At 50.1% G+C, this 23,420-nt stretch overlaps 9 protein-coding genes across 9 annotated transcripts; 4 read left to right on the forward strand and 5 right to left on the reverse strand.

The window, feature by feature from the left end:
* Positions 1–261: 261 nt before the first annotated feature.
* Positions 262–1,472, forward strand: COCVIDRAFT_37087 (hypothetical protein; the record flags this gene model as incomplete). Its single annotated transcript, XM_014701916.1, has 2 exons — positions 262–512; positions 656–1,472. 2 exons carry the CDS (start codon positions 262–264, stop codon positions 1,470–1,472), a joined length of 1,068 nt encoding a protein of 355 aa, XP_014557402.1.
* A 217-nt stretch (positions 1,473–1,689) lies between these two features.
* COCVIDRAFT_97143 (hypothetical protein) lies at positions 1,690–3,730 on the reverse strand (the record flags this gene model as incomplete). Its single annotated transcript, XM_014701917.1, has 6 exons — positions 1,690–2,373; positions 2,422–2,808; positions 2,858–3,124; positions 3,170–3,407; positions 3,460–3,485; positions 3,533–3,730. 6 exons carry the CDS (start codon positions 3,728–3,730, stop codon positions 1,690–1,692), a joined length of 1,800 nt encoding a protein of 599 aa, XP_014557403.1.
* A 168-nt stretch (positions 3,731–3,898) lies between these two features.
* Positions 3,899–4,156, reverse strand: COCVIDRAFT_37089 (hypothetical protein; the record flags this gene model as incomplete). Its single annotated transcript, XM_014701918.1, has 1 exon — positions 3,899–4,156. One exon carries the CDS (start codon positions 4,154–4,156, stop codon positions 3,899–3,901), a length of 258 nt encoding a protein of 85 aa, XP_014557404.1.
* A 668-nt stretch (positions 4,157–4,824) lies between these two features.
* Positions 4,825–6,020, forward strand: COCVIDRAFT_97367 (hypothetical protein; the record flags this gene model as incomplete). Its single annotated transcript, XM_014701919.1, has 2 exons — positions 4,825–5,111; positions 5,201–6,020. The coding sequence occupies 2 exons, from the start codon at positions 4,825–4,827 to the stop codon at positions 6,018–6,020; spliced, it is 1,107 nt and encodes a 368-aa protein (XP_014557405.1).
* Positions 6,021–6,103: 83 nt separating this feature from the next.
* On the reverse strand, positions 6,104–6,391 carry COCVIDRAFT_97336 (hypothetical protein; the record flags this gene model as incomplete). Its single annotated transcript, XM_014701920.1, has 1 exon — positions 6,104–6,391. The coding sequence occupies one exon, from the start codon at positions 6,389–6,391 to the stop codon at positions 6,104–6,106; it is 288 nt and encodes a 95-aa protein (XP_014557406.1).
* Positions 6,392–7,601: 1,210 nt separating this feature from the next.
* Positions 7,602–9,447, forward strand: COCVIDRAFT_97097 (hypothetical protein; the record flags this gene model as incomplete). The annotated part of the gene is made up of 2 exons (XM_014701921.1): positions 7,602–8,787; positions 8,840–9,447. 2 exons carry the CDS (start codon positions 7,602–7,604, stop codon positions 9,445–9,447), a joined length of 1,794 nt encoding a protein of 597 aa, XP_014557407.1.
* A 1,094-nt stretch (positions 9,448–10,541) lies between these two features.
* COCVIDRAFT_97328 (hypothetical protein) lies at positions 10,542–12,996 on the reverse strand (the record flags this gene model as incomplete). The annotated part of the gene is made up of 4 exons (XM_014701922.1): positions 10,542–11,431; positions 11,485–11,759; positions 11,809–12,653; positions 12,778–12,996. 4 exons carry the CDS (start codon positions 12,994–12,996, stop codon positions 10,542–10,544), a joined length of 2,229 nt encoding a protein of 742 aa, XP_014557408.1.
* Positions 12,997–13,889: 893 nt separating this feature from the next.
* Positions 13,890–14,370, reverse strand: COCVIDRAFT_97298 (hypothetical protein; the record flags this gene model as incomplete). Its single annotated transcript, XM_014701923.1, has 3 exons — positions 13,890–14,096; positions 14,145–14,258; positions 14,347–14,370. 3 exons carry the CDS (start codon positions 14,368–14,370, stop codon positions 13,890–13,892), a joined length of 345 nt encoding a protein of 114 aa, XP_014557409.1.
* Positions 14,371–15,276: 906 nt separating this feature from the next.
* Positions 15,277–22,263, forward strand: COCVIDRAFT_97137 (hypothetical protein; the record flags this gene model as incomplete). The annotated part of the gene is made up of 1 exon (XM_014701924.1): positions 15,277–22,263. The coding sequence occupies one exon, from the start codon at positions 15,277–15,279 to the stop codon at positions 22,261–22,263; it is 6,987 nt and encodes a 2,328-aa protein (XP_014557410.1).
* Positions 22,264–23,420: the final 1,157 nt, after the last annotated feature.

The following is a 23,420-nucleotide window of genomic DNA, read 5'->3' on the forward strand; positions in this document are numbered from 1 at the left end:
CGCGCGAACCCGGGATCCCTGCTGGGGTAAGTGTGGTAAAAGAGCCCACATGACCGAGTACCGTTCCTCAACATATCTGCGGGACGGAAAGAGAGTGAGAGCTTGGGAAAGAAAGATCAACGACAACTTACAATTTTTATATATCTATATATCTATTTGAACAGAATTCACTCGCCGGCTTTTCCATCTTTCACAGCCTTGATTTTTCATAAAGAAAAAACAGAAGAGAATAAGTAGGAATCGTTTCGGAAGAGGGGCAAAATGGCGTTGCAAACACAGGCCGCAAATGTAGCCGCGAAACCCACGATTCTGCATCTCGGCGACGATATACGCTGGAATCACGAACTGTACCGCGAGTTGGCGGCCACATTCCATGTTGTGCGGACGTATTCGATGGGGCGTGAGGAGTTTAAGGCGGCGCTGCGGGAAGGGCGGTGGGGGGATTTTGTAGGCATGTACCGGCCGTTTTGGAATACTGGGGGGGAAATGGGGAATTGGGATGAGGAATTGATGTAAGTTTGATCTTTTTTTTTCTTCTCAATTTCCTAGAATTTATGTTTTTTGTCTCCTTTATTTTTCATACCATAAGGAAAGAAAGAGGATACAGAATATGAAATTTCGATAGGAACAAAGATGATTAACTACTACTACATAGCTCTCTCCTCCCTTCCTCTTGTAAAATCTACGCCTCAGCCGGCGCAGGCTTCGACTGGGTCGACACGCGCACCATGGCACTTCACGGCATCATATACTGCAACTCTGCCTCCGCGTGCACAGAGTCCGTCGCCGACGCCGCCATCGTGCTAATCCTGTCCTGCTACCGCGCAATCACGTGGTCCTTCCTCGCCGCGCGCTCCCTGTCCACCGAGCAATTCCACGACGCAAACCGCAACATCGCCGCCGTGACACACAATCCGAATCATAGCGTTCTCGGCATCATCGGTCTCGGCCGCATCGGCATGCGGATTGCAGAAAAAGCGACGCGCGCGTTTGAAATGCGCATCGCGTACTACGATGTTGTGAGGCAGGATGCGGAGCGAGAGAAGAGCGTGGGGGCGACGTATTGTGCTAGCCTGGAGGAGTTGCTGGGGATCGCGGATTGCGTGGTGCTGGCTACGCCGTTTGAAGGCGAAGTGCTACTGTCTACGCCGCAGTTTAATCAGTTTAAGCCCGGGGCGCGGCTCGTGAATATTGCGCGTGGGAAATTGGTGGATGAGGAGGCGCTGAATAAGGCGTTGGATGAAGGTAAGGTCGGGGCGGCGGGACTTGATGTTCATGCCGATGAACCGCGTGTGAATCCTAAGTTGGCGACGAGAAATAATGTTATGGTTTTGAGTCATACGGCGGGAGCCAGTGTGGAGAGTCATATAGGGTTTGAGCGGTTGGGCATGGAGAATTTGCTGGGGTGGTTGAGGGAAGGGGAGAAGGGATGTGTTAGTGCGGTCAATCTGCAGTGGTTGAAGAGGGAGTGATGGATGGAAAAGTCTTGAGGTTTGACTGGGAGGAGGGAAGGATTCCGATAATATACACGTACAACGTTTTGCTAGAAGTTCAATCAAGATTAGATGATTTCATAGTTCCAGGCAGACAAATACAATGAGCCAAAACCAATCTCTGATCTAACAAAAGTTTATACATTCTTAGAATATCTACATATATATGTACTGAGTGACACTCCATAACCTCAATCTACGCTTCAATAACCTCCTTCCTTTCAACTCCATCCTTTTCGACCCGATCATGCATCTTCCTAGCAACTTCGTCGGTAAGATATTGCTCTACATTTGGTGGCAACAGTGCTGCAACGATAAGCAGCACTCCGAACGGTAGCGTGCAGAGATACACCGTTCTAAACGAAAGTGCATAAGCATCTTTCACAGCTTTCCCAGTCGCTGCAATAATCTCTGGCGTAACACCAGGCACGGCTGAGAAGTTTCCCGACGTGACACTTAAAAGTAGAGACTCTAGTGACGACTCCGGGAGACCAGCGGCAAGTGCAGCAGGCCTGACTTTTCGTGGAATATACTTCTTTGACTCTGTTGTGATGATGGAAGAGTACATGCTTGTCGCGATGGCCGAAAGACCGGTGCGTATGGCTCCCATGACACCAGTCACCAAACCGATATCCGCTGGGTCCCAAAGATATGCAGTACTCGAAAGCGTCAGGTTCTCAATGTATCCTGCTGCAATGGTGCCGATTAGTAGAAAGGTCGTGGTTCGGTCTTCAGTACTCTCATCGGATGCGGCAACGGCGGCGACAAAGGCTGTTGTGATAACTGCTGCCACAGTCATCTGGATCTTCATTCGTGGTAGATAGCGCACACCAGCACCTCCAAGAATCTGTCCCAGGAGCAGACCACCCCCGACAGCACACTGTAAATGTCAGTCTCAATTCAAAAGCTCAAGAATCTACCAACTTACAGAAAGCCACCCGATCTTGGAAATGTCGGTTGTGAACAACGCAGAGACCATGGTGGGCCAGATGACCGTGTTGGCATAGTAGACAATAGCCGCCAAACTAGCACACGCTACATTCGCATCGTACTTGATGTTCCTGAACAACCGTAGGGGGATTAGTGGGTATTCGAGTCCAGGAGCGTATGCTTCCCAAAAGCAAAATGCCACCAAAGTGCCAAATCCCGCAAACAATGCTCCAAGTACGTGTCCGCTATCCCATGGATATGCCGAGCCACCCCAGTTCATGCCGATCAGAAAAACAACGAGGCCAGTTGAAAATAGAATAATGCCAACCCAGTCGAGAGTCTTTAGCTGTTTAAATTTAGACTTGCCGCCAACGTGGAGCATTTCCTGTACTTGTTAGTCCCTGGCCGAGACGGGTGGATGAGAGCTCGCTTACGTATGTTGGTGGGAAATAGAAGAAAAAGTACATGACTACGGCAAAAACATTGACGATACATCCTAGGATATAGCACCATCGCCACTGAAGAGCTGTGGTCTGATATAGTGATCGCGCAACTGGAGGGCCAAAGACGGCAAACGGAACCGAAGTGAAAAGCACAAAAGCATTGACTGGACCTCTGAGGGAGTTTGGTACAAGCTCGCCGAGGATGATGTGAAACGAGAGCTGACCGGCAGCGGCGAGGCCGTTGATCGAGTTGGTGGCCTGTTTCTGTTAGCTCCGTATGATTCTATAGCATTTTGTACTGACAATCAACATGTCTATGCTTTGTGCACTCGCTCCAATGATGTTGCCGACTAAACCGAGAAGAGATGAACAAATGAAGAACCATCTCCGACCAAATATGTCGGATAGACGACCAACAAGCGTGAAGCCAATAGCAAAACCAGCTGTCCAGGAGATGCTGACCCATATGATGTTTGGTGATGGTCCAATGGCAGCGTTAATGAGGCTCAAGGTGTTGGATGGAAGAACCCAGCCAAGATACCTAGACGATAGTCAGTGTCTCGCCCTATGCCATAAGTTGGACATAGAATTACCCCGATATTTGCGCCAAACATGTAGCCTATACATCATGAGCCTTCCATCGACCAGAAAACCTCAAAGACCTACAATGACTGTGCCGATGAAGTTCACACTGGTAAAGTATGACTTGCCCAAGTCGGCCGTGCGCCCGCCGAGCGCCTCTTCGGCAACATGGTCGTGGTGGAGTCCATGGTTACGAGCGGTATCTTCATCAGTAAGGTTGCTACCAGTAGTGAGATTACTACCGGTGGTGACTTGTTCATGGAACTGCTTCTCTCTTGCCATGGTGGTTTGGCCTCTGGCGGATTCAGTGGCACTGTTGTGTACGGAGCACGACAGTGAAGATACTCTTACAGCGATGGAGTCTGGACTATCTTTATCAACATGCAATGCTCATGATTCAGGGCACACATGCGGGGACCCCAGACGCCTGAATGTGGAGTAAAGGCTCCGTCAGTCGGGACCCAGATAACCGGGAGTGGCCATCATGTACAAGGCAATGGTTTCACGACATGGAGTAATGATCTGCTTACCCAGATGGGAAAGGCAAGCACTATGTGATTGGTATCTAGGATTCCCTACCCGGAAATCATTTTGACTGTGTGAAGGTGCAGGACCTGGCCGTGGGTGGTAGCCGGATGATGGTACCCGGACTGCAGATGAAAGAGCCTTTAATACAAGAACGGCAATGAAGCGTGCTTTTATATGCATGTACAAGGACCAAATGCGTTTGTCAAGCAGACGAGACTGCAGCAATTAATTGCTCGCGAGATGCCTACCAAAGTGGCAGCCCCAGGACTCGCTGTGCAGAAGTTGCATGCCGTAGCAGGGAAAGATCATCGGCTATCGTTTCCAGCGCAGAGTGACCTAGGAATTTTTTTCGACAGTCTTTAGCCGGCATACGCTGCTCGACCGCAAGCCTCCCATATGCGGGGTCAAGGGGTTGACTGCAAATGCAAAGGCACTTTACGTATCCGAGTCACGATGCACGAACCCGTGTCTAGGTAGCCTTAGCGCGTGGGGTGCAGCATGGATGGCATGCAAAGGGACTCGGAGGCTGACATTGCCGCTGTACCTCTAGTCATCTCTGTATGGGGAGTACACGTGAGAAGGGTGTTGAGTGAAAGGACGGAAAATGGAGAATGGAGAATGAGAAATGAAGAACAGTAGGGAGGCCAAGGAGTGCATACGGTGGTAAGCGAGAAGGAGCGGCGTCGTCTTCCCCGCATTCCACTCCCGCCAACACGTGATTGGGCGTGACTCGTCGCGGTCCCGCCAAAAACTTTTGGTCACGGTTGGCATGTCGTCGCGTCTTCACCTTCGCCTTCACCATAACCTCATGATCGACCGGTGACGCACACCCAGACCTTAGATCCAGCATGGCTTCAGTAACGGCGCCTTCGCCGGTGCCCAAAGAAGAGCCCGTTGACGCCAACAAGAGCAACAATGAAAGCCTCAGCCCCGCCGATGCGCTATACGAGAAATGCGCCCAACGACCAGCAGGCCACATCTTCTTCCAGCGCGACCTGTCCAACATGCAGGTTGCAGATACCGTGACGCAGCTGATGGAGCTGTTGCAAGAGCTCGGCGACCGCCATCTCTTGAAGCTCATGCATCTTGAGGGAGACCCGTGCTGGAAGCTGAGAACACGAGAAGAGGCCGACAAGTGTGTGCGCCCTTGATGCTGTGCACGAGTGCGCAGTCTCAAACACTCGAAATAGCATATGCGAGCGCCCTGCTAACATGTGTGCCCAGGCTTCGACGACTAACTCCCGACGAGCGCCTCCTCTACCAGCACATCGACCAGGCCCAGGCCGAAGGTATCTGGTCCAAGTACCTTCGAACCAAGACCAATGTCACCCAGCAAACCCTCACAAAATGTCTCAAGAGCTTGGAGTCCAAGGACTTGGTGCAGTCAGTCATGAGCGTCAAGCACCCCAACCGTAAAATGTATCTCTTGAAGCACCTCAAGCCCTCGGAAGATATCGCTGGCGGGCCATGGCAATCAGAAGGCGACTTTGACATGGCGCTGATTGATACAATATCGGGTATTGTTGCACAGCATGTGGAGAACGAAACTTGCATCCGGGTGCCGGGTAACTGGAACGATTACGACATCACGGAAGATAGGACGGCTGCCATTGCCAGGAAGAAAGCCCAAGTGCAAGGCATTCCGGACATTGAGGACATTGCGCCGGCTGTCAAGCCTCATCGCCCATCCAAGGATCCAAATGTAACCAAACTTGTTCATCGACACAACCCACAGTACCCGACCGCCGCCTCCGTAGCCAACTGGCTCAACTCGAAAGAGATTTTACGTGGCAAATTCGTGCGCGAAGACGACATGGAGCAATTACTCGAGATGATGGTGCTCGACGATCGACTAGAGAAGATATCAGGTACCAACTATCGGACTGTGCTGCGCGCAACAGATACCAAAGTCTACAATGGTTTCGTAGACGCTCCCTGCGGCAACTGCCCAGTATTTGATTTATGTGGAGACGAGGGTGAAATTTCAGCACGAACTTGCGTCTACTTTGGCCAATGGCTCGAGACGGAATCTGAGGAGATTTAGAGGCAGAACTATTTAAGAAGCTTGGACGATTTTATCCTTTATTTGAAAGCATAGCGTGGGCGTTCATGGATATTATTCATAGCCTAAGTAGGCTCGGTGTGTTCACCAGCCACGGCTTTAGTCGAAATCAAAAGTTCAGTTTTGAGTGCATACTTGATTTCGTATTTGCCTTGCCGTGTCAGTGGTTTGGCCTGCATATCTGACTCACAAAATTCATTTCTTAAGTTGCGCAAACATTGTTCGAATAGGAGGGTGAATCGTGGTGCCTTGCTGCTCGTTAGGAATGTTGGGGTAGCTTTTAGTATACGTAGGTATATGCAGGGTACAACGGCACGTCCACTCAATGTTGGCAATGATTGTGAACGCGCCATCTGTCTAAGTGTCCCGATATCTTCACATGCTCTGGAAGATATTTCATTGGAAAAATCTGTCTGGTACTTGACTTCATTTCTGAAACCAGGTGGTATATACTCTCTGAACGTATACTCCGTAGGGTGGCCGTGTCTTATTTTCGCAAGCATGATAATATGCAGGGAAGCAACTACAACCACAAGTCTACCACACTCAGGATTCATTCTCGTAACTTGTGATATATGCGCTTCTAATAAGGAAGTTTTTCGATATGATTCTAGGTATCTTTCTTGAAAATGAATTAGGAATGAAACAGAAATGTTCAATGAGTTTTGGTGCGGAGGCTCTTCTTGCGAGCAAACATCGTCTCTTTCTCGGGCAGAGATTGCTGGCAATCTAATATACTTCTCTGCCAGGGACTCCACCACTCAATCCAGCGTTCTACATGTTCACTTCGGGCTTTTGCAGAATATTTTTCCGTGTGTTTAATAAGCTGACCAATTCCCAATATGATACGCTTACTACTTGCAAATGTCTTACCAGGTCATGTTTATATCCAAATGTTGTTTCTCGGATGAATTCCATTCTTCGAAATGAGCTGTGAGTAAAAAATATCACTTGTGGTTCTCATTGGCTTGATTTGATGTAATTCTGAGCTAAGTTGACTACATAACGAGGATCGAGATTACCGTGTAGTGGATCAACAGAAGATGAGATAGAAGTTAGTTCAAAGAGCGCTTAGAGCGGTAGAAAAGTTAAGACATTGCAAGTATGAGAAGACACTGATGGCAGATAACCGACTGTCAGTGGTGAACATGAAGACTATGGGCTGCTGAGTGGTTATGACTAGAGGTCTCGTAGTCCAGTAAGTCTACACACAAATGCTGCATTAGACCACTTGTCTTATAACTGTCTAAGCAGCCTTGTATCTATATATTCTCAAAGATTTTCGACCCTCCTACTATAGATTATTGTAAAGATTACTAGGTCTCGCCAAGACGTCGCCAGGAGAAGGATAAAGCTTGTATCACGTGGTATGAGCGTGTCACGCTAGCAACACATACGGTGTCGATCATCCGTCGCAACAACCCCCGTGGCTATCCATCTGACCTGACTAGGTCTCCACCCCGTAATCTCCAGTCTGCATGTAACAAACCACGAACCCAACCCTCGCATCGCTTTCGCACTGTTTAGTCTTTACTGGGCCTTTGTGCTCCCACAACATCCACCATGTCTGGTGCTCGCCCCCTACTGTCGAACCGCGCGTCTTCTGAGATAAGCGGTGGCCGCGATCTGGCAGAAGAAGATGCCCTACTCACAGGCCGCCGGACCGGATACGGACAGAAGGGATATTCGCAATCACAGAAATGGAGAGAAGTCGGACTGTTTGTCTGGGCCGTTATTGCAACAGGCGCTGTCGTTGTGCTCGGCATTCTCCTCCAAAGTTCGACCGACGACTCCAAGACACCCCAAGCAAGTGGGAAGAGGAACCTGATTTTCATGGTTTCTGATGGCATGGGCCCTACCTCACTTTCTCTCACGCGATCTTTCATGCAGTTCCAGAATGGCGCTCCTTTCAATGAGCAGCTCGTCCTCGATCAGCACCTCATCGGCCAGTCACGAACACGCTCCTCTTCCTCGCTCATCACCGACTCAGCAGCCGGTGCGACGGCCTTCTCTTGCGCACAGAAGAGCTACAACGGCGCCATCTCCGTAACTCCTGATCACGAGCCATGTGGTACTGTGCTGGAAGCGGCTAAGAAGGCGGGATACATGACCGGCTTAGTAGTTACAACGCGCATCACTGATGCTACACCGGCGTGCTTTGCTGCGCATGTGAACATGCGATCTGAGGAAGACCGCATTGCAGAACAAATGGTTGGAGACCACCCGCTTGGACGTGTGGTTGACTTGATGTTTGGCGGTGGCCGATGCCACTTCATATCAAACTCGACTGGCGATTCAAGCTGCCGAGCCGATGACAAGGACATTATCGGAGTGGCCAAGAAGAATGGATTCAACTACATTTCGGACCGTGCTGGATTCGACAAATTGAAGGGAGGAGTTTCGGTCGACTTGCCCATGTTGGGACTCTTTGCTGACACAGATATCCCCTATGAAATCGACCGCCGCAGTCAGAACGACGTCTACCCGAGTCTGCACGAGATGGCCGAGGCCGCCATGAAAGCGCTCAGCCATGCGACCAGAGACAGCGACAAAGGCTTTTTCCTAATGATTGAGGGTTCCAGGATCGATCATGCAGGCCACCACAACGACCCTGCTGCTCAAGTCCACGAGGTGCTTGCATACGACAAGACTTTTAACAGCGTCCTCAACTTCATCAAGAAGGAGAAGACACAAACCGTCATGGTCTCGACGTCTGACCACGAAACCGGTGGCCTCGCAGCCGCTCGACGTACGTCGTCTCCCATACTCTTTGTACGAACCACAGCTAACATATCCTCCAGAACTCCATGCTTCATACCCTGAATATCTCTGGTACCCGTCTCCTCTCGCCAACGCCTCCCACTCCGCCGAACACCTCGCTCTCGCATACAACACATTCCTCGCAACCAACCCCTCAACCGATCAAACCGCCGATTTTGTCCGCGATTCCATCACCACCGGTCTGGGCATCCACGATTTCAACGACGACGAAGTCAACAATCTCGTCAAGGACCCCGCAACTTCCCTCTACCAATACGCAGACATGGTTTCGCGCCGCTCGCAGACTGGCTGGTCGACTCACGGTCACAGCGCCGCAGACGTCAACATCTATACCTCTAACCCCGAAGCTGCACACGCACTCCAGGGTAACCATGAGAACACCGAGGTTGGCCAGTTCCTCAGGGACTATCTGAATGTCGATGTCAATGCTGTAACGAGGGAACTGCTAGAAAAGGGCCGGGGATTGATGGTCCAGGGTGTCAATGGCACTGAAGTTAGTTGGATGGGTAAGATACCGGATGTGGGTGAGAGACTGGATGGCCAGACTCATCTGGCAAGTTACGGAGGTGATTTCAAGAAGAGGGATGAGGGTGTTTTGCATGGTGAAGCCTGTGGATGTGGACATTAAGCCTTCACCTCTCTCTCTCTCTCTCTCTCTCTTCCTTTTTTTAACGTCTAACCTGAAATTCCCCAAGACCAATTCGAGCGTTTTGTTTGTATGCCACATGTTTTTTATGGGCGGGTTTTGAAACGTTTTGAGTCAGGATTTTTGTGTCCGTGTTTATGTGAGGTATGCTGTATGTGCGTTGCATAGATTTTTTTTCCTCTTCACAACGAGTATGGTTAGAAAGGGTAATTAATATTTTGAAACTACTGCTTTCGATATACTACCTAATATTCATTTTTCTGACTCGTCAAATTATCTTACTTGTCTTGAATTCTTTGTTTGATCGTGTGGTCGTGTTTTGCGAATATTATTTTTGTAATGTTGAGGTTTTATTGTCGTCCCAAAAAATTAAATTCGCTATTCTTTATTTTGACATTTCATCTGTTCAACGCTTTATCAGCGAAGTTATTTCTCTACATATTCTGAGATATCGACACTTTTCTAGCTGTATTTCTAAACCATGCAGGGTATGGATTTAATACGATACTCATTTAATGCATGTATTTCCGTGGATTTCGTTTCAAAACAAAAATAAAGTACACAGAGGATAGAAAATAGCGCAAAGCAAAGTAGAAGTAGAAGTTGAACTTGGATAATCAACACTGCAATTTAATATGGTGAAAAAAAACTAATATACTGGTTTGGTCCATGGGCACATTATTTTGTAGTACAACACTTGATAAGCACCACACAGACGGCACAATAAATTATAAGTCCAAATTATTCAAGGAGATATGCTGTCACATCGAATGAGCAAGGAGCGCACAATTCGTATTACTAAACTTAGACATTTACAAGTCAAGTCCAACACGCTAACAATAAAGACACATAGTGTCACGAACAGGACTCTTAAGTTGAATGATCAATTCTCCGCCCAAACGCCACGCTAAATCAAACACCCAAAACTCGCAGATGCCTCAATGATCCAAACTTATTTACTTCAATATTGCCTTTATATGAATCTGTTCCAGAATCAGAAGACTCCAAGCGGCTCAGAAACTGGCTCAGGGAGATCCTGCGACGACAAACCACTCTATCGTTTGTCCAGATTCAACTTAGACACCAAAATCATTTCCAAAAGTTCCACTGCCATATGTCCAGTCTGGCTGTGTATCCAGTAGCCAAGATACAGAGTCGAACATTTCAAAACTATTGGCGCTTGCCATGCCGTTGGAAAGCTGAAGCGGCATACTGAGCGTATTGATGTGTGGATTAAAGTTTGGCAGGGTATGCGCGGGATTCTCGATTACCACGCCATTTGGCGGTGTGGAATTGCCAGAAGAGTCCGGGTTGGTAGGATTTGTTGTAACGGTTTTTTCGAGTAATTCCGCAGCACCGGCAACCTGCGCCTCGCGCCAGCGCCATGCACAGTCGAATACTACGCTCATACTCATCCGGCTTCTGATTATCAGGCCGAGAGGATCATCTAGTAATGTGGCACTGCTCCGTCTTTGCTCGTGTTGTTGCTGTTGCCGCTGATTGTGGTGGTTGAACATACTGCTGTTCATGCCTGCATTGCTAAGGGAGGGTGATTGCGACATGCTGTGCAAGCTGCGACCTCGAGAGCTTTCCTTCCAGAGCTGTGCTAGCACTTCAGCAAACCGATCCAAAAGGTCGTTGGACCACACTTTGGCCTTTCTCAGTGCGTCAACCGTTTGCAGTACGAATTGTCGACCTTTGTCCGCAGGCAATTTGCTGGCAAAATCGGAATTGAGGAGTTTGAGTAGGGCGAATCCAGCTGCGAGTGCCATCTGCATTACATAATAGGGAACATAGGGTAGCTTTCCATCGCTATGCAATTTGAAGACGCGTTCCAGGTAAGCAGTCGCGGCGAAGTACAAGGCGACAAGATCGTCCCGTCGCTCCAGTCGGGCTTCAGTGCTGAAGAAAGAGTATAGGTGAAGGTGCAATGAGACAGCGTAATGATATAGCTCTTCCAGATCTGCTCATTATTAGTCAATCAATGCTGTGACGAATGCTACCAGTACAACTTGCCACTATCAACGCCATCAAGAGAACTATTTTCCTCTTTAACACGCTCCTCTTTCAGGCGATCTGCTTCGAGACTCATGTAGCTGATGGCAGCACCTTCGGCAAATCGACGACTGTTCACTGAGTACAGTAGCTTGTTAATCCTGCTTGCTGCCATTTCTTGGCGAAGCCGAACAAACAGCGTTGGCGGTATGATACGCATGTGCTCCTCGTCATCCACTTTGAAATCAAGCGTGGTATCGTAGAGTGTGATAGAGGGCTGTCCGTTTCCTGTCGATACCCTGAAAGTTGTTAGTCTTTTTCTGGGGTTGCAAGCAAGGCTAGGCCTACGTTTGTGCTACAATATTGCAGACAGCCCATGTCCTCAGGCGATCGTGAATATCCTCTTGCCGTAAGCGCATCTTGGTTCTAGAAAAGTCATCTGGATGGGTCGGCTGGTGTAGGCCTATTTGCATTGCGACTTGCATCATGGCACCAGAGAGGATAAAGGTTGGATCTGTTACTGTTCGCTCGGCTGGTAAAGGCCAGGTACAGAGAAGACACAAGGCCTTGACCACGTGATGGTTGGGCTGATTTCTTATCGAATCCCATATCAGATCGCTGAGTGGTTTGGCAAGTTCCTTGAGGAGGGACGGCCTAGGCCCGTAGCGCCGTGCGGCAACAGCAATAATGGCCCAGAACAAGAGCTTATGGTCCTGAGAATAGTATTCGTCGGGCGACCGCACCTGGTCTAGGAATGGCAAAAATGGATGGTAGAGCTGGAAATACTCGGTGAACAAGTCGTTGACCTCGCTGTGCCCAAGCCTCACTTCGCCAGCGCCGAGCGAAAAGAACATAGGCGATCCGCTGCGCAGGTCGAGGAGAGACGTTGCCGCAACTTGTGTATGTTGTGTTTGTAAAAATGCATCATCCTCGACCTTGGGCACTGGACCGGGAGTGAAGTTGTGACTATTATTTGACGTTTGCGGCGGAGCTTTGAGGACAGGTTGGTTTGGCGTGGACTGGCCCTCGTACATTGCCAGCCTCTCGCGGAGATATTCCATTTCCTTCTCCATCTCTGCATTCCGGTTGCGCTTGCCTATGCGCTTGAAGTTTGGCTCGATGACGCATCGTAGGTTTTGCTTCTGGCAGCGGGCGCAGCTGACGAAGGGATCTTGCTGAACGTTGCATTTGAGCTGTGAAGAAAAAAGTCAGAGTTAGCGGGAAGAAGCAGTTACAGTGGTGGTGGAAAAAGAAGAACAAGGGTGTTGATCGCCCAACTGTCTACCGCCGACTGGCACACAGAGTGATCTGGCATACCTTTTGCTGGCGACACTCGTTGCATGCGCGCTTCACGGCGGTATTGCGCCGCGACGACGACGACGGGCGCGTATCTCCATCGCCGTTTTCGTCGTCGTCGCTGGATGCCGAGCGCTTAAAACCGCGCGCATGGTTGCTGTTGGGGCTTGCGAAAGGGTGCGGAAGGGCTTGTAGTCCCGGCGTCGTCGGCGACAAGGAATGTAACATGTTGTTCGACATGGCGACCGATATCGCAGACAATTTAGGGTGTCGAGGTGAGTGTAAGTGGGGGTCGCGCTGGCTGAGTGTCCGAGGCCGCCAGCGCAAAAGTCACATTCACTCGCGGCGCCAGAGTCTGACTCCAACACTCCAGGACCAGGAAGGGCGCGGAACAGGCGCTCGATCATGCGCGTCGTTGCAATCGCAAATTGCAAGCTCCACGTCCTCGAGCGCCGGCAAGCTCTACGTACATGAACGCTCGTCAACCACCAATCACATCATCGGGCCCATGCTCGAGTCACGGCTCACCAGCCTTCTTCTGGCTGGGCACCGTGCCTATCCGACATGTTTCTCCCGTCACGGCTAGGTTTATTTGTATCTCAGTCTAAATGACACGCACCTCACCGTCTGGACATGACGTCTGTGTCCCATACATCGATGCAAGACATGGTTCACATCGTCGTCATCAGTATGCAGGCTATGACATGCAAGCAGCTATATATATAGACGTCGATTCGGTACCACTGTCGTCTGAGCACGTGTTGATATTATGTTGCAATGATAAATTCTGCCCTCAAGCCGTGTGTTGACTGACAGTAGCACTTGCGCATTCTTCTCGAAAGACGCAAGCCAGGGAAATTTTAGGCGCACCAGTTTGCATTGGAATACGGCTTCTGAGCAAGCATTCAAGCCACCGGCCCTTCACATTGGCGTCACACTATAGCATCCTGGGAGAGTCGTGTCGTAGCTTGTGGATGTATTCGTGATCCTACTCAGCTACATCCTGGCCGAGTGGCGCAGAAATCTTCTTGATATCGTAAAAGCCGACCGAACCAGGAGACTGCCCATAATGCACGTAACACCGTTGACCCAGTTTTGACATGCTAAACCCCCTCATCCTTCAACGCAACCGCTTAACGCTTCTTTTGCTGGGACTCCTTGAGCACCTTCTTGACGACCTTCTGCTCCTCGATCAGGAAAGCACGGACAATGCGATCCTGAACGCAGTTGGCGCATCGCGATCCACCGTAGGCGCGCTGGACGGTCTTCTTGGGGCGGGAAACTTGGGCGTACTCGCGGGGGCGGAGGGCGGGAACACCCTGGAGCTTGGTACCGCAGTCCTGGCAATCGTCAATAACACGCCTTGACGCCACGTCAATTCAACTTACACCGCACTTGGGGGCAGTGCCCTTCTTCTTGATGTGCAGGTAACGGAGCTCACCACCGGGAGTCCTGACAATGCGGACCTTCTGGCTCTTGGTGTTGTATGGCGCACGTCGCCTCTGCCCAAATGTCAGCCTTCAATTCCGAATTTCCTCTTGAGCCCTCTCAATCGCCGGGCCTAGCTCTCGAGGTTGCGGTGCGACGTACGTAGGTGAGTCTGTTGGAAGGCATCGTGATGAATTTCCCGGGGAGTCAGTGGGTAATTGTCTGCAGTGATGTGAGCGATGTCGTCTCCGAGGTGGCGTGGCGCGTCGAAAAATTTCGTACCTGAGTCTGGACAAGAATTAGTATGGGACAATAGCTGCCAGCACGTTGTCGATGAAACTTACCACTGGGGTGCTGTGTCGTTAGTGATCGGACGTCGAGAGGTCAAAATTCCGGTGTTCTGCAATTCTCGCTTACCAGGCCCTGGCGCTAGTGGGCTAGGCAGGAGCTAGCGTGCGGCGACCCACCGCTGTGTCACGTGCCCGCGTTGCTGTCTGCAGATGTCGCGAAGACAAAAGTTCATGCACGCCACTAGCGATCCATCTCCATCACCTCACCCACACAACGCGCGGGGTCATATCTCTGCATCGTGTGCGCCGCCTCCCTTTCGACTTTCGAGGAATTGGAGGTTGTCGTTGAACGGGCGCGCCGACGCGACTTTTCCCTTCTTCGACCGCGGCGTTGTCCGCAAAGCTCAGGACTAGACTCCTAAGCTTGTCGCGACCTGTGCTCAGCCGACTCGTGCAGTACAGTGCTGTGCCAAAGTCGTTTTCTTAAAGGTCGGCGAATCTCCCGTTCTTCGTTTTACAGTGCTCGCCAAACACAGCAAGGAGCTGCTAGAGACCTAGCTATCATCCTTTCACCCCCGACACTCTCAGCGCGGACACATTCGAATCGCGCCCAGAAGCTCTATCTGACAGCAGCAGCCTTTTATACCCTACAGTAATCAAGATGGATTTCCCTCCGCCCCCTCCACCACCTCCTCCACCGGGCCCTCCTCCCCCAGGCCCTCCAGGTTCTGGATATGCGCCGCCACCTCCGCCGCCGCCTCCAGGCGCACCAGGCGCACCTGGTACCGTCGGACCTCCGGGTATGCGCCCACCAGTCGACCCACAAATCACCAAGTTTGCCCAGAAGAAGAAGGACTGGTTAAGACAGCAGCGTCAAAGGTTCGGCGAAAAGCGCAAGGCCGGCTTTGTGGAGACGCAGAAGGCGGATCTCCCCCCAGAACATTTGCGCAAGGTCTTCAGGGATATTGGTGATGTATCTCAGAAGAAGTTCACTTCAGACAAGCGAAGCTATCTCGGTGCGCTAAAGTTCATGCCACATGCTGTTCTGAAGCTCCTCGAGAACATGCCCATGCCCTGGGAGAGTAGACGTGATGTAAAAGTCCTCTACCACACCAATGGGTGCTTGACGCTGGTGAATGAAGTTCCCCGTGTGATTGAGCCCGTGTTCCACGCGCAATGGGCTGCCATGTGGTTGGCTATGAGAAAGGAGAAGAGCGACCGCCGACATTTCAAGCGAATGCGTTTCCCACCCTTTGACGATGAAGAGCCTCCTCTGTCGTACTCGGAGAACATTGAGGATGTGGAGCCTTTGGAACCCATCCAGTTGGAACTCGACGAGGACGAGGACAGCCCTGTGTATGAATGGTTCTATGACCACCGGCCGCTTCTCGACACTCCACATGTGAATGGTCCTAGTTACGAGACTTGGAATCTGGATCTCCCTCAGATGGCGACTCTATATCGCTTAAGCAAACAGCTTCTCAGCGAAGTTGTTGACAAGAACTACTTTCACATGTTTGATCTAGACAGCTTCCAGACTGCAAAGGCCCTGAATGTTGCGATACCCGGAGGCCCTCGCTTTGAGCCCCTGTATAAGGATATTGATCCGAATGATGAGGACTTTGGCGAGTTCAACGCAATCGACCGTATCATCTTCCGATCCCCCATCCGAACCGAATACCGTGTATCATACCCATACCTTTACAACTCGCTACCTCGAAGTGTCAAGCTGGCTTGGTACTCGTATCCGCAGGTTGTCTACGTCCGCGCAGAAGATCCGGATCTACCAGCCTTCTACTTTGATCCTGTAATCAATCCTATTTCTTCCAGAGCTGTTGCTCCGAAGAACTTGTCCGTAAGCCACGAGGATATGGTTTTTGGGGATGCCGACGAGGACGACGAGGACGATTTCCAGATGCCCGAAGACGTGGAGCCATTCATGGCTGATGAGGATCTTTCTACACCAGATACTGCTTCCGCCATTGCGCTTTGGTGGGCACCTCATCCGTTTGACAAGCGATCAGGTCGCATGGTCAGGGCGCAGGATGTTCCCCTGGTCAAGCAATGGTACCTCGAACACGTACCTGCAGACCAGCCAGTCAAAGTCAGGGTCTCCTACCAGAAGTTGTTGAAGACATATGTTCTCAACGAACTGCACAAGAAATCACCTCAAGCACAAAACAAGCAAAACCTTATGAGGACATTGAAGAGCACCAAGTTCTTCCAACAGACCAAGATTGACTGGGTCGAGGCCGGTCTGCAGGTGTGCCGCCAGGGTTACAACATGCTGAACCTGCTCATACACCGCAAGAACTTGACTTATCTGCATCTCGACTACAACTTCAACTTGAAGCCGGTCAAGACTCTTACCACCAAGGAGCGAAAGAAGTCACGTTTCGGAAATGCTTTCCATCTGATGCGTGAAATCTTGAGATTGACGAAGCTCATTGTTGATGCTCAGGTGCAATATCGTCTAGGCAACATTGACGCCTTTCAGCTTGCTGATGGCATCCTGTATGCCTTTAACCACGTTGGTCAACTGACTGGTATGTACCGTTACAAGTATAAGCTCATGCATCAGATTCGATCCTGCAAGGACCTGAAGCATTTGATCTACTACCGATTCAACTCTGGCCCAGTGGGTAAGGGTCCTGGATGTGGTTTCTGGGCTCCTGCCTGGAGAGTTTGGTTGTTCTTCATGCGAGGTATCATCCCTCTGCTTGAGCGCTGGCTAGGCAACTTGCTTTCACGTCAGTTTGAAGGCAGACACAGCAAGGGTGTCGCAAAGACTGTCACCAAGCAACGAGTAGAATCACACTTTGATCTCGAGCTTCGTGCAGCCGTCATGAGCGATCTCATGGACATGATGCCTGAAGGAATCAAGCAGAACAAGGTCAACACCGTCTTGCAGCATCTTTCGGAAGCATGGCGTTGCTGGAAGAGTAACATTCCCTGGAAGGTTCCTGGTTTGCCAGCGCCTATCGAAAACATCATCTTGCGCTATGTCAAGAGCAAGGCTGATTGGTGGATCTCAGTCGCTCATTACAATCGTGAGCGCATTCGACGAGGTGCAACTGTTGACAAGACTGTTGCTAAGAAGAACCTGGGACGATTGACTCGTCTGTGGCTCAAGGCCGAACAGGAGCGCCAGCACAACTACATGAAGGATGGTCCTTATGTTTCGTCCGAGGAGGCTGTTGCCATTTACACGACCATGGTACATTGGCTCGAAGCCAGAAAGTTCCAACCGATTCCTTTCCCCAGCGTCTCATACAAACACGACACCAAGATTCTGATTCTAGCGTTGGAGCGTTTGAGGGAAGCTTACTCTGTCAAGGGTCGTCTCAATCAGAGCCAGCGTGAAGAGTTGGCGCTCATCGAGCAGGCATATGACTCTCCTGGAACAACACTGGCTAGGATCAAGCGCTTCCTGCTTACGCAACGTGCGTTCAAGGAAGTTGGTATCGATATGAACGACAACTACAGCAGCATCAACCCTGTATACGACATTGAGCCAATGGAGAAAATCACGGACGCATATCTTGATCAATACTTGTGGTACCAAGCCGATCAGCGACACCTGTTCCCGGCTTGGATCAAGCCTTCAGACTCTGAAGTTCCCCCTCTCTTGACATACAAATGGGCACAGGGTATCAACAATCTTGATCAAGTCTGGGAGACCAAGGATGGCGAATGCAACGTCATGATCGAAACTCAACTATCGAAGGTCTACGAGAAGATTGATTTGACAATGCTCAACCGATTGTTGCGCCTCATCATGGACCACAACCTGGCAGACTACATCACAGCCAAGAACAACGTACAGCTCAACTACAAGGACATGAACCACGTCAACGCTTATGGTATGATTCGTGGCCTGCAGTTCTCTGGATTCGTGTTCCAGTACTATGGTCTTGTCTTGGATATTCTGCTGTTGGGCTTGCAGCGTGCGAATGAGATCGCTGGCGCTCCTGAGAGTCCTAACGACTTCTTGCAGTTCAAGGACAAGGAGACCGAGGTCCGCCACCCCATTCGTCTCTACACAAGGTACATTGACCGCATCTGGGTCTTCTTTAGGTTCACCGCCGAGGAGTCGCGAGACTTGATCCAGCGATTCTTGACTGAGAACCCCGATCCCAACTTTGAGAATGTCATCGGCTACAAGAATAAGAAGTGCTGGCCGCGTGATTCCAGGATGCGATTGATGCGCCACGATGTGAACCTTGGTCGCGCCGTCTTCTGGGATCTCAAGAACCGACTGCCGCGGTCAGTTACGACCATTGAATGGGATGACACCTTTGCCAGTGTCTACAGTCGGGACAACCCCAATCTGCTCTTTTCCATGAATGGTTTCGAAGTGCGCATCCTTCCCAAGATCCGAAACTTGACTGGTGAATTCCCCGTCAAGGACAGTGTCTGGTCGCTTGTCGACAATTCCACGAAAGAACGTACCGCCGACGCCTTTTTGCAAGTCACGGAGGAAGACATCCAGAAGTTCAACAACCGCATCCGACAGATTCTGATGTCTTCAGGATCCACCACCTTTACGAAGATTGCTAACAAGTGGAACACAACGCTTATTGCGCTTTTTACGTACTACCGTGAAGCTGCAGTATCAACTGTCAACTTGCTCGACACCATTGTCAAGTGCGAGACCAAGATCCAGACTCGTGTTAAGATTGGATTAAACTCGAAGATGCCATCGCGTTTCCCTCCTGCAGTATTTTACACGCCCAAGGAGTTGGGTGGTTTGGGCATGATATCTGGCTCACACATTCTCATTCCGACAAGTGACAAGCGATGGTCCAAGCAGACCGATACTGGAGTCACGCACTACCGTGCGGGTATGTCTCACGACGAAGAGACGCTCATTCCAAACATCTTCCGATACATCATCCCGTGGGAATCAGAGTTCGTTGACTCGCAGCGCGTCTGGATGGAATACTCACAGAAGCGTCAAGAAGCACAACAACAAAACCGACGACTGACTCTTGAGGATTTGGAAGACAGCTGGGACCGTGGTCTCCCTCGTATTAACACGTTGTTCCAAAAAGATCGTAGTACGCTCAGTTTCGACAAGGGTTTCCGCGCCAGGACCGAATTCAAGATCTACCAGCACATGAAGAGCAATCCTTTCTGGTGGACGAGCCAAAGACACGATGGAAAACTGTGGAATTTGAATCAGTACCGTTCGGACTGTATCCAAGCGTTGGGTGGTGTGGAAACCATTTTGGAACACACACTCTTCAAGGCAACTGCTTTTCCATCATGGGAGGGCCTCTTTTGGGAGAAAGCTTCAGGCTTCGAAGAGAGTATGAAGTTTAAAAAGCTCACGAACGCTCAGCGTTCTGGTTTGAATCAGATTCCAAACCGTCGCTTCACTTTGTGGTGGTCACCCACCATAAACCGCGCAAACGTCTACGTAGGTTTCCAGGTGCAACTTGATCTTACGGGCATCTTCTTGCACGGTAAGATTCCTACTCTTAAGATATCGCTCATCCAAATCTTCCGAGCCCATTTGTGGCAGAAGATTCACGAATCGGTTGTTATGGATTTGTGCCAAGTCTTTGATCAGGAGCTTGAGGCTCTTGGCATCGAGACAGTGCAAAAGGAGACGATCCATCCTCGTAAATCGTACAAGATGAACAGCTCCTGTGCCGATATCCTACTTTTTGCGAGCCACAAGTGGAGTGTTTCTCCACCCTCCATGTTGTACGATACCAAGGACACTATGAGCGCGACGACTACCAACAAGTTTTGGATTGACGTTCAGCTACGATATGGTGACTACGATTCGCACGACATTGAACGATATGTGCGCGCAAAGTACCTCGACTATACCCAAGACAGCATGAGTATCTACCCTTCTGCAACTGGTCTCATGATCGGTATTGATTTGGCATACAATCTCTACTCTGCCTACGGACAGTACTTCCCTGGACTCAAGCAGCTCGTTCAGCAAGCGATGGCCAAGATCATGAAGGCCAACCCAGCTCTCTATGTTCTCCGAGAGCGTATCAGGAAGGGTCTCCAGTTATATGCTTCGGAAAGTTCTCAGGAATTCCTCAACTCTCAGAACTACTCGGAGCTGTTCAGCAATCAGATCCAGCTGTTCATTGATGATACGAATGTGTATCGTGTGACAATCCACAAGACTTTCGAGGGTAACTTGACGACTAAGCCCATCAACGGCGCCATCTTCATCTTCAACCCTCGTACTGGTCAACTGTTCTTGAAGATAATTCACACAAGTGTTTGGGCTGGTCAGAAGCGTCTCGGTCAGTTGGCCAAATGGAAGACTGCCGAAGAAGTGGCAGCTCTCATTCGGTCACTGCCTGTTGAAGAACAACCGAAGCAGCTGATTGTCACCCGTAAGGGTTTGCTCGATCCTCTGGAAGTGCACTTGCTTGACTTCCCCAACATCTCTATTCGGGCATCAGAGCTGCAGCTGCCATTCCAAGCTGCTATGAAGGTGGAGAAACTCGGTGACATGATCTTACGAGCCACTGGACCTCAGATGGTTCTCTTCAACCTTTACGATGAATGGTTGAAGACGATTTCATCATACACTGCTTTCTCGAGATTGATCTTGATCCTCCGCGCGCTTCATGTCAACCAGGACAAGACCAAGCTGCTCTTGCGACCTGACAAGACGGTCATCACCCAGGAGCATCACATCTGGCCTTCACTAACGGACGAGGACTGGATCAAAGTTGAAGTGCAACTTCGTGATCTCATCCTGCTCGACTACGGCAAGAAGAACAATGTCAACACTTCGTCACTCACCAGCAGTGAAGTGCGTGATATCATTTTGGGTATGGAGATTTCAGCGCCATCGATGCAACGTCAACAAGCTGCCGAGATCGACAAGCAGCAGGAGGAGCAGCAGCAATTGACTGCCGTCACCACGAAGACGCAGAACATCCACGGCGAGGAGATGGTTGTTACAACAACTTCGCAGTATGAACAGGCTTCCTTCGCCTCCAAGACAGAATGGCGTACCAGGGCTGTTGCCACGTCCAACCTGCGTACTCGTGCCAACAACATCTACATCAACTCTGAAGATGTCAAGGAGGAAGGCCACTTCACCTATGTCATGCCAAAGAACGTACTCAAGCGATTCATCACCATTGCCGATCTTCGCGTTCAAGTTGCGGGCTACCTCTATGGCAAGTCGCCACCAGACAATGATCAGGTGAAGGAGATTTGCACCATTGTCATGATCCCTCAAGTTGGTAACACACGTGACGTGCAGCTGCCAAAGGAGCTGCCGAGGCACGAGTATCTCGACAATCTAGAGCCGCTGGGAATTATCCACACCGTCAGCGGAAATGAGCCGCCGTACATGCAGGCTAGCGATGTTACCCAGCATGCTCGTCTGATGAACCAGCACGCTAGCTGGGATAAGAAGACTGTTTCCATGACCGTGTCCTTTACCCCCGGTTCCGTCTCCCTCGCCGCCTGGGCCCTTACACCCAACGGCTACAAGTGGGGCGCTGAGAACAAGGATACTATGTCCGACAACCCCGCCGGCTTCAGCAGCAGCTTCGGTGAGAAGTGTCAGTTGCTACTGTCTGACAAGATTCGCGGATACTTCTTGGTTCCTGACAATGGCATCTGGAACTACAGCTTCATGGGCAGTGCATTTGGTTCTGTCGAGAAGAAGCCCGTGCATGTGCGTCTTGATACCCCCGTTCGCTTCTACGACCCTGTGCACAGGCCGCTGCATTTCCATAACTTTGCGGAGCTGGAGGATGTTTGGGTTGATCGGGAGAACCAGTTTGAGTAGATGTGGGAATAAGGTGCTAGTTGGAGATGGGATGAGAAGAAAATGAGGATGAGCGTTAGTCAGATCACATCGCATTATATCTTTTTTTTGGGCGTTTTGAGGTCCAAGGGCGTTCACTTGCACTTGTGGATGAATGCATTTGTAGGAGGGGTCGATGAATCAGGGACAAAATGTGCATAGTGTATTATAATCTTTTCAGCGAATTATATTCTTGAGCCGAAAGAAATTGTGCAGTTGTCAAGTTGTGATCTAGTTCGTGCCTATGGTCGTGTTTTTAGCTACGTGTGATCTTTTTGGCTTTTATTCGCACAAAGGCTTTCTCCCTCAATTCTTTCGATTGTATTTGATTTCATTAAGCCTACCATAATGCAAGCTTTGGCAATAGAACATTTCACCGCAATACTGCAAGAGTGTTCACTACAAAGTCGATCAAGGGCGAATAAAGTGAGTCCTTCTAATCGGGATAAATTGATCCGTCAACAGGGTCTCCGTCACATAAGGTAGGGCGCGAGCTTTCTGCGAGTGATACTATTCTAAAGCACTAAAACAACGCCAGGCCTGCACCGTGACGCTGGGGCTATGGAGAACAATGCGGGAAAGGATGTGCATCCCAGTAATGGAAAGGCTGTAGTCATGGATTGTTCCATTGCATGTGTTGGGGCACCTGTGGGATGTGACCTATTTGATCACGCGATCCGTAATACCGTCGGTTGGAATAAGGCTGGTGACTGTGCATCTGGTGATCGGATAGCTGCTGGTCTTGCAGTTGAGGTGGCTATTTTGATCTACCTATCAGCGCAAAGATGTTAGCTATTGACAGATACGAAATCGGCAGTTGTTGGTTTATCTTTGACCCGAAGTCAACAGTGTACGGGCTTCAGTATGCCTTAAAGTTGCCACAACTTTTTGACGGGTTGATCCTTTGCTGTTTACTGTTTACTGTGTGCTGTTCGCTGAGACATGGTTTGTCTATATTCGTCGAGTACCACCTTTTCCATAGAATTTTTCCCGTCTATATTTATTTAGTACGGCTCCTCATATGAAACAGTGTCCAGATGCACACCCCGCTTTACCTTGACAACATTGGAGTCTGGAATCCGGGTTGGTGGGACTTCGGTGGACGTTCTATCCTCGATCCCCACACAACGCTACTATGC

The sequence above is a fragment of the Bipolaris victoriae genome, assembly GCF_000527765.1.
Source record: "Bipolaris victoriae FI3 unplaced genomic scaffold scaffold_35, whole genome shotgun sequence".
NCBI lineage: Eukaryota > Fungi > Ascomycota > Dothideomycetes > Pleosporales > Pleosporaceae > Bipolaris > Bipolaris victoriae.